Genomic DNA, 9939 nt, shown 5'->3' on the forward strand with positions numbered 1-9939 from the left:
AAAGCATATTAACACAAAATTATGCAGACAATGGAAGAAGTCCATGGACTCTTAAACTCATGTGCAAATCTTAAGGAAATGATTTTCAAACTTGAGTGTTCCCAAGAATCTCCTAGGGAGTTTGTAAAATATAGATTCCTGGTCCCTTCTCCCCATCAGGTCATTCAAAAGCAGGACCCATGAGGACAGTACTTTGAGAAACACTGCCCCAGGCACCTATGAGTGAGCCCATGCCTGCCCAGTTAAGAATTCTTCTATCATTTCAGCAAAATGCAAGTCAGGGCGAGCAGGGCTGCACATGATAAATTTCTAAACCAGGGTGCTGAATGTGCCCAAAATAGCCTTTTTCCCTTTAATGATTATAATCAAGAATGTACAGTGGGAATTGCTGAGATAAGGGGAAGATCTTTCGCTTTTAATCTGCCCCAGCAACCCATCCACCACCCGGCCCCAAACCACCAAAGGCCCTGCAGCAGAAGGATTGATGGCCCATGATTTTGTGTCTCAACAGCTCCTGTTACTCTGGTTAGGGAAAGATGACTAGAGGCGTCAATCTATTGGTTCCAGGGCACAACATGATTAGTTGGTTGTCTGATAAAATGATTCTTATTAGCACTTTCTTTAAAAAGTGTACACGTTGTGCACACTGTCACTGTAGGGTCATTAGTCAGCAGGGAGAAACCAAACAGCACATCCCACACATCTTCCCAGGATAACAAGATGACACACATTAATAACCCCCAGAAGCCACTTGTGGGGATGGACAGAGGTGAGGGCTTCAACCCAAACAGAATCATGGAGCGAGTTATTGCCAAGTAAAGTGTCAGTGACCTGACAATGGGGTGAAGTGAAAGGAAGACCCCCAAGATATGTCATTCATATAAAGAGCTCCCCTACCACCCCATCTGCACTGAATTGTGGAGTTCTTTCTAAAGAAACTCAGAAATAAACCCATTCAAAAATAAACTTATACAAAAATAAACCCCTACAAAGCATGATTTATAGCAGAAAGAGCTTTGGTTTCAGAAAGGGCAAAAATCAAATCCCAGCTCTGCCACCTGCTAGCTGGGTAACCTTGAGCAAGTTGTTTAAGCTTGACTTCTACAGCTTTAGAATGAGGATAACAGTACGTAGTTCATAAAGGTGTTGTGAGAATCAAGTGAAATCATGTGGTGATGTTCCAGATCATATTTCCAGAGAAGCTGTTCACTAAATTGGTGGTTATTTATATTATTTTTGTTAAAGGAGACTTCTGATATAATCAATATGTCTTATGTAGAGTTGTCCCTGATATTCAGCAAACTTTCCTTTGCTCTCTTCTTCCACTCTCACCCCAAAAGTTAGAAGTAGAAAAAGCTACATCTGGTAACTCAGTTATAATCCTTGAGCAAGTAAAACCCATTAGCATCAACAGGCAGTCCTTCAGTTTGACTACTGCTGCTCCAAAATGTTGACTGACACTCTAGGTTTCCTATATGGGAAGACGTAGTGAGACCACCTTTAATATTATTTTTAACTAGCTTTTATCTGCATAAGAAAATCAAAGAGAGGAGGAGATGGCTATACCTCTCTTCTACCCCAAGCTGCTATTGCAATAAACCCAGTCATAAGTAGTCTCATCTCTGAAGTCTATTAGCAGTGGAATACATATGGCAGACAGGTTATTACTGGGAACCTCACTTCCAGAAGGTCCCATCATCACTCTTTAAGGTAACTTCAGTGGATTAAACAATGCCAAGAGCATGACTTTTCATGAGGCTCCTTGTTTTGAAGCCCAAGACAAACAACTTGAAAAGCTGAACCTGGAACTCAGGAGCTCTACAGCCAATATTCACTCTTCTTCCCACAATGGAAAACCTTAAGGATACAGGTGCATGGGCTTCAGACAAACTACAAGGCTAGGGTGCAGCTGTGTTCTAACTCTTGCCTGTGATGGGCTTCAGACAAACTACAAGGCTAGGGAGCAGCTGTGTTCTAACTCTTGCCTGTGATGGGCTTCAGACAAACCACAAGGCTAGGGTGCAGCTGTGTTCTAACTCTTGCCTGTGGCAAGCCAGCAGTGGGCCAAACCAAGAATCACTCCTACAGTGTGACCAAATGTTATTTGACCTTCTTCTTCCACTAACTGACCTACTTAATAGGAAGATCTTGTTTTCTTTATCTGAGAGTGTAGATGATATTTGTCTTTCCTATCTTATAGAATTGTGGTGAGAAAAAATACGTTAAGTAATGGAAGTAATGTGTCGATCTTTGAAAACTGAAGCATTTTGCAAAGAGAAAAAAGGGCTATAACTGATCTAAAGTGGTATAAAAACATTCAGGAGTGCTATAGAAATAGACACAATATCTTTCATATGTGTGTAAAATCTCACATAGGATTTCCGACAGAGCATCCACGTCCTTTTTTTACTCCTATCTACATTCTAGGATAAGCTCTGTTCTTTCATTCTAAACGTTGCACAGTAAGATTCCACCTTTGCTTCTTGCCAACTGTTTGCTTACTCCATCCGTACAATCGGAGCAGAGTTTGAGCTCCTTGACAGGAACCACTGCACTTTTATGGAGCCTGGCCTCACCTCGCAATGAACACATCTCTTCTCTGCCATCCCCTTTGGCCACTGCAGAGACGCTGTTTGGCCAGTTTCCCCTCTGGGAGACACAAGTGCCTTCTCTACACCTTTTAGCCACAAAATAAGGGACAGTAATTAAGACATACACAAAAACAGGACAAATATTTTACATACATTTAGTGGCTGAATATAAGCTGGCAAGGAGCAAACTTAATTTATCCTCAAGGCAGCCTGAACAGTGATCTCTCTTTAATTTATCCTCAAGGCAGCCTGAACAGTGATCTCTCTCACCAATAACTTAAACAAAAGAAAGTCCTTTTGTGAAAACTCTGTGTGGAAATATCAAGGTAAAAATGAAACAATGATGACTCCAGCTAAGATTTAATGTGCAAATAAGGTCAGTCATGTCTCTCAATGACCATAAAGGTTTTTATTTTCCTACTGGGCTTGGAATGTACCCAAATTTACTACAAGATTGATGTGTATATTTTTTGCTTAACTCATATTTTTCAATCATTCCTAAGGTTAAAACTTTCGTTAAACATAGTTTTTAAATCAAGTAATTTAAATTCCTGGATATAAAGAGGAATGTTTACATCTCTTCCCTTGACCTTTGCTTATGACATCCATTCAGCTAAAAATATCCTTGTAATAATCTCCAACTGTTACTTACAATCTTCTCTACATTTCAAGGATTGTCTGAAGTACCTACTCTACAATCCAGCTTGAAGGCCATCCCAGCCAGAAGATGCCCAACTCTCCCCTGACTTCCTACAGCATGTTCTGTCCTCAGAGAACGTGCATCTCCTGCTGTCTCTTAAGAAGTTTCTTTGGGTACAAGACCGAGAGCTCATTGAGGGCAGGAATTATTTCTTTTCATCTTGTGTAGCACTTCACAAATATCCCTATGCCAGTGAATGACAAATATTAGGAGCTCAATAAATATTTGTTGAATTAAAACTAAACACAATAATTTGCGTAAGGTTCTTGGCATAATTTTGGCACATAGCAATTACTCCTAAATGGGAGCAATTATTATTTTCATATATAAATGAGATTCATGTATCTGCTTTTTTGCCCTATCCTATGAACTTCTAAGGTCTCTCTTTAAAAAAATGTGGATGTAGTTCTGACAGTCAACATTCATGTCAATGTTCTCTAGAAAATCTCATTAAATAACTAAGAGATTTTTACTTTCCAATTTCACATGAGGCATTTTTTTTGGGGGGGAAGAGGGGTCCAAAGTTAGCAAGTTCCTTAACATGAAGATGTAATACAATAAACCCAATAAACTATGTTTTGCTGCAAACCCATGTGCACAGATTGAAATGAAGGCCTGCTGGGATCTCACATTACTTGATTTCCCCTAAACAGATATGCATATGAACTGAGGAAAAAGGAAGAACCCTGTGAAATAAAAAGTTTGTTCCCTTACAGGTCAAGGGTATAGGTCATTGTGTCATTTCTACATCCCCAACACTCCTAGTGCACTTTACTTAGTAAATGCAGCAGGTATCCAGTATCTGTATGAACAAAGTATTAAATTAGATTTGACCTGTAATGGATTTTAGTCTATTAGTGCCATTTTACAGAGGATGAAATTGAGGCTACAACATTTCAACATGCTATGACTACGTATCTAATTTTTGTATACAGCCAGTATTATAACCCACAATTCTTAATTCCCAGTAGAGAACTCTTTCTTCCCATGAGTAAGTAGCATTTATTGAGCATTTACTAGGAATAAAGCACTTTGTATCCACGATGTCGCCTCCTGAGGAAAAAACCTCCGAAAGATATACTATCCCCATATTTTAGATGGGGAGACTCAGGCTCAAAGAATTTAAGTGACTTACTCAAGGCAACGTGCTGATTTAGCAGGACAACTAAGATTCAAACTCAAATCTGTTTGATTTCAAACCCATTGCCTTCCAAATCACACCACATTAGCATTCATATAGCATTAAGTACTGAGAGAAGGAATTACGTGGGCTTGCTAGAGAAAGCTAAAATCTTTCATCATTTTACTTTTTAAAAGGTCAGCTCCTCCCCACCGAAAAAAAAAAAAACTGTATCAAAATGTATAGCCAAGTCAAGCATTCACAGCCAGTGTGTCTATAGTATCAGATTTGTCATTAAATTAGAAAAAGGAATCTGTTCCTGAAGAACAACTGAGCTGAAAGCTGAATGATCGCAGGTTACCTCTTGCTCACTGAATCACCAGGTGCAGATTCCATGTCTCACTGAAGATGAAGAGGTGGGTGGATGAGAGAACAACCAAAGCACTACTTCAGGTAAAGGGTGCAATGTGACAGGCACATGTTAATGTCCTCGCTTTTCTACAAGGAGATGGAGCTTCCAGCTAAGAGTACGCCCTCCTCCACCATCATCAGAAATCAACTCAAGATGGGATTATCTAAAATACAGATTCCAAAAGGTCTGAGTTTTTCCGTCCTACTTTAAAGTCCATTGAACAAGCCCTTCTGTGCAGTCTGGGAATAGGATCACTTTGGGTGACAGTCTCTGTTCTGCCACTGACCTCCTGTGTCTATCTGGCAATTCATTTAGCCTCTTGGAACCTCAGTTTCCTCCTGTATGTAATGACAATAATAACACCTACACGTGACATTTCTGTGAAAAATTAAGTGAGATGATGAATGTAAAGCATCTACCCCAAAAGTTGGCCCAGATTGGGACTCAATTTATTCACTAATGTTGGATGGTAAATGTCAAATCCCAGAACAACTAGAAGCAAAGAGGTACACAGAAATCAAGCAGTCCATCATGTGCTATGAGAAATGTAACATTAAAGATGTCATCATGGCAAAATAGAAGTCAAGTAAAACCCTCTGTTAGCAAATCTTGTAATACAATTGCCAGTGAGAAAGGGGCAGAGTGGTGAATTGAAATACTAAACTTAACTCCGGCATAAAAATATGAAAAAGAGATATTAACACCCGTCACCTACTTACTACCTACAAAGGATTTTATAAAGATTAATGCTACAGCACTTTAAAATCCCTTGGAAATAAGGAATAAACACATACACCATTATGCATACATATAAAGGCAAATATATATTTTAACACTCTAAGGATTACTATATAAATTTAGATCAGGGCACAGCATGCCTGGGATGAGTAGGGTGGGAACAATATGTTCTTGCTTACGACACCAAGCTCATGACAAATGATTCATACCCAGCACCTTTCATGCCAGAAGATCCCCCCAGGTGTTCCACCAACTCTAGCAACAGTTTCCATCAATCGAGACTGCAGTACAGAGGAATCACATCACACCCACAGACGAGGCAAAACAGACATGTCTTTATACAACTGCTCAAGTCCAACAGCTGAGGGGGCAGGAAAGTGAAGGGAAGGAGGTGAGTGAACCATCCAGAATTCCTCACCAGATTGACAAGCAGCCTATAATTACCATGCATTTGCACCTTGAATGCAGGTGTTGTCATAATCAGAGACTCTTCATAGCAAAGGCTTTTTGCTAAAGGTGAGAGGGGTTCACAGGATGTGCACTGCCTGTGGTCCTGAATGGGTCTGGGGGCAGATTTATAGGGGAGGACATCTAAATGTGAAAAGATAAGAGTCCCCCATGCCCCTCCACCACTCCAATCTGGCCCTCGGGTTTAAATTAGTGGATTTCCCACCCTGAGGTAAAGTGAAGTGCTGTTGAGAGTTCCAAACAAGTGTATGAGGCTTTAAAGTCACACTGCCCTCTTATGTATAGCCTGGCTCCTAATTCTCTGTAGTTAATCTGACCGGCACCTCCACTTTTAGAGATGAAAAAATCCACATTCAGCGGACACTCAACTTGCCTCGGTCAAACCACGAATAAGCAGAACTAGAATTCAGGTCTCCACTCTGCTTTGCATTCTACAAAACGGCCAAAAAAAAAAAAAGTTTATTTATGCTTTCTTTCCCTTTAAAAAATATTTTAAACTTTCTCTGAGTCTGGTCCAGATACGTAGGACTGGCTTTGTTTTGGAGGACATAGATAAAGACTATTTCTCTTTCTCCACTATCTGTATGTATATACTTAAAAAAGAAAAAGAAGAAACACCTTTGTGTGTGATGACCAGAGCAGAGACTGGGTCAGAAGAGGTCTTTATGGAATGAGAGACTTCAGGGGGCAGAAATCTCACCTCATTAGTTAACATGATTTGAGTGATCAAAACTTCAACACTCATCACCTTATTTCCTACGTTATCTCAGACCTGCCTGCATGTTCAATGCCCTGACCCTAATAAGCCCTACTAGAATTATAAGCACCATTTATTATTATTTTTTAATGCTGGCAGTGCTTGGCACCATTTCCTAAACGGAGGTTAAAAATTTGCCAAAGATGTATTCTACTTTTCTCTTTCTTTCCAAGATCTTTCAAGAGATGAGCTAAAAAAAGAGGTCTAATGGGTGAGTGATATTTTACAGCTTGAATTACATTAAAAGCCAGAAACATTTTGAGTCCAAAGTCTTTTACTTCTTAATACAACAAGAGCTAACATGTTCGATGTGTTTCAAATCTCCCCTTAAAGCCAGAAGCTTTGAGTTAATCACTTAAAGCAGTGTGAAAGTTATTCAATCAGTTTAAGAAGATTCGAGTTCAAATTAGAGGATTAATTTTAGTGGCTATGATATGAAAGATATAATGGTTAAGGTAAGGAATGAGGGCAAGGGTCTCCAGAACTTGAATGGAAAGAATTTCAGCTTCATTTATTTGATCAAACCACTGCTGAGAACCATATAAAATCACAGACTCTGTCATGAAGGAGGAATTGTAGGGAAAACCCTGCTACTACTCTCAGGACAGATACATCAATGCTAAATATTATCTATCATGATGTGCCTTAATACAATTTATATCTATGTACCCAAGGAATTCATGATGACAGATTAGTATTTTAAAATGTTCACAACTCTCATTAAAAAGCTGACAATGAGCACAACTCACTAAAGTGGCACTTCTCCGGGAAGGTTTCTGGGAATTACATCACAACAGAAAACGTTTTGAAAGGTTCCAGACTGCGTAAATTGTGCATATTACAAACACCACAATCTCAGTTACCTGGTTGAAGCTGTAAAACTTGAACATTTTTTTCCCCATTTTACCCATCCTTGGTTGTTATGTTCTTGTCTATGTCTGGAGAAGTTTCCACACTTTAAAATCACTTTTAGTTATTACAATCAAAGCTGGTTCTTTACTATTTCAACTCACTGAAGTTTCTAGGTTCAATTTAAACAGGAATAGCTCCCTCAGATTGCAGACATGCAAGCTTTTCTGAAAATCTAAAACCTTTCCTGATATGACCAAAGCTCATGGACTTGCATCCTAAGTCCCCTGGAATCCAGCCTCCTGGAATTGAGCAATCCCTTTCCTGCCTTCATAAAGGGAATGTTAAGTCTTTATTTGTGCTCTTCATTAGAGGAGGTCAGGCAATGGGGGAGAACAGGGAGTTGTTGTCACTGGGATATATCTGATCTTCCTGGGACTGACCATGCTAGAGAACAACCGCTCATTCACGGGCTGGAAAGCCCCAGTTCTCAAAACACCCTCGCTTAGTGCTGTTAGAAGATGCTGGAGAGTTCCTGCCCTGAAACTTGCATCCACTTGGTCCCTAAAGCAGAGGATACACTAAAGAACACCTTATATGCTCTCCACTGCAGTTCTCCCTTGTGGGGATGAAGGGGTTAGGAGCTCTGCATGAAATTAAAATAAAATAAAATAAAACGCCTACATATATGGGTCTTCTTAATCTTCTTTGAGCCAGTACATAGGTCTGGCAAGTAAAGGGAAAGTCACTTGAGGGGATGTCAGCCTGCCTGGAAATTTAACCCTTTCATCTCTGTATTAGGAGAACTTTAACCCCTCTGTTTACCTGGTCTTCAGTTCCACACACCAATGCGACCAAGGCAACAGGAAATAGGGATTTGACTCCTCAGTTTGAAGCTGTGGCATTTGGAGAGGACTCTGATGGTGTTGGTGGGAGAGATGGGGAGGTTGGTCTCCTGGTAGGTGATGTTAACTCTTGGGGGAAGTGGGCAGAGACCAGTTTGCAGCATCTCCCATGTCCAGAAACTCTATTTCCCCCCAATTCTCCATCAGATCACACAGCCGACTTTAACCCTTTCCATCTTTCCACCCCTTTGCCCTCAGTCCCATTCTACTCACGCTGCTGTTGTGGCCAGACCAGTGGACCATGGCTTGGTTGTGTGCCGAGTCTCCCGTCAGCGCAAAAGTGGTGCTGGTCAGTCTCAGCTCCTCCATCCGGAAGCGGGTGGCTTTGTCCGGGTCCCGCTCCAGAGTCCCAGGCTCCTGCTGCCCTCCATCTCTTAGCACTCCCCGGGGGCTCCGACTCGCGCCCTCTCCCCGTTCTGCCTTCTCCTGATCCGCTCCGCTCCGTCTCCTCCGGCCGGAGCGTGCAGCAACCGCCATGGATGCCCCAGTGCCCCGAGCCCGCTCCAGGGATAGCGCTCGGTCCCCGGGGGCCACTGAGAACAGGGGACGCACTACGAGGGGCAGGGGCGTGGCAGGAGCCCTGCCTGGCCGCCCCTGGTGGGAAAAGCCCCTAGGGGTCGAGGCCGAGCGTGGAGCCGAGCTGGGGTGCGGCGGGGGGCAGCAGGAGCCGCCGCCGCAGACGCCCGGGGCGCAGAGGACCAAGAGCCCCGCGCCGGCGAGGAGCGCGCTCAGCCGGGCTTGGGAGCCGCCGCCGGCGCCAACTTTTCCCATCGCGGGAGCGAAGAGCAGCGGAGAGAGGGGTCCCAGAACGAAGGTGGCGGCGCGGAGCTCTGCGCTGGCGGCTGTGGGGGGCCGGCGCTCAGGACCCCAACTCCATCCAAGTTGCGCCGCGGTGGGGGCGGGCGGAGGCGGCGCCGGGCAGGTGGCGGCCGCTCGCCCGGGCTGGGCTTGTGCCGAGCGCGGGTCCGGACGGAGCGAGCCGCCGCCGCGCGGGGGTGGAGCTGAGCTGAAGTCACTGGCGGAGCGGGCGCGGGCACTGGCGGAGCGGGCGCGGGCGCTGGCGGGCGACGCGGGAGGGAGGGCAGGCGCTGCCGGGGCTCCGGGCGCCGCGTCCCGCGGCCGAGCTGCGCTGCGCACCGGGTCTCCGGGCGCTGGAGGCGCCGCCGGCGACTTCCCCTCGGCCTCGCAGGCGCTGCTGCCGCCGCCTCTCCCCGCCTCTCCCCGCCGCCCACTCTGCGCCCCCGCGGCCGCGGGTCCCAGCGCTGAGTCCGCGCACCCTGCCCGCGGGGGCGGTCGACCCCGGGCTCCCGGAGCAGTCGATGTGTCGGGAGCTTCCTATTCCTGCTTTATTGTTTCTATGGGTCTATGTTGCTGTTTCCTTTTTTCTCCGTCTTTCTGG

General features: G+C 44.1%; 1 protein-coding gene across 6 annotated transcripts in view; it reads right to left on the bottom strand.

Annotated features, from left to right (window-relative positions):
* Nucleotides 1-9727, bottom strand: part of SORCS1 (sortilin related VPS10 domain containing receptor 1) — a 590109-nt gene extending 580382 nt beyond the window's left edge. For 5 of the 6 annotated variants that reach the window (XM_009459224.5, XM_003951748.5, XM_508026.8 and 2 more), the window contains exon 1: nt 8754-9693. In XM_009459224.5, the coding sequence (XP_009457499.3) occupies nt 8754-9311 (558 nt within the window). In that variant the 5' untranslated portion in view covers nt 9312-9693. Of the gene's footprint in view, nt 1-8753 lie in introns of all 6 variants that reach the window. The other variant, XM_024346619.3, reaches the window with a different exon arrangement.
* Between the last annotated feature and the right edge of the window lie 212 nt (nt 9728-9939).

This window comes from Pan troglodytes, chromosome 8, assembly GCF_028858775.2.
Source record: "Pan troglodytes isolate AG18354 chromosome 8, NHGRI_mPanTro3-v2.0_pri, whole genome shotgun sequence".
Lineage (NCBI taxonomy): Eukaryota > Metazoa > Chordata > Mammalia > Primates > Hominidae > Pan > Pan troglodytes.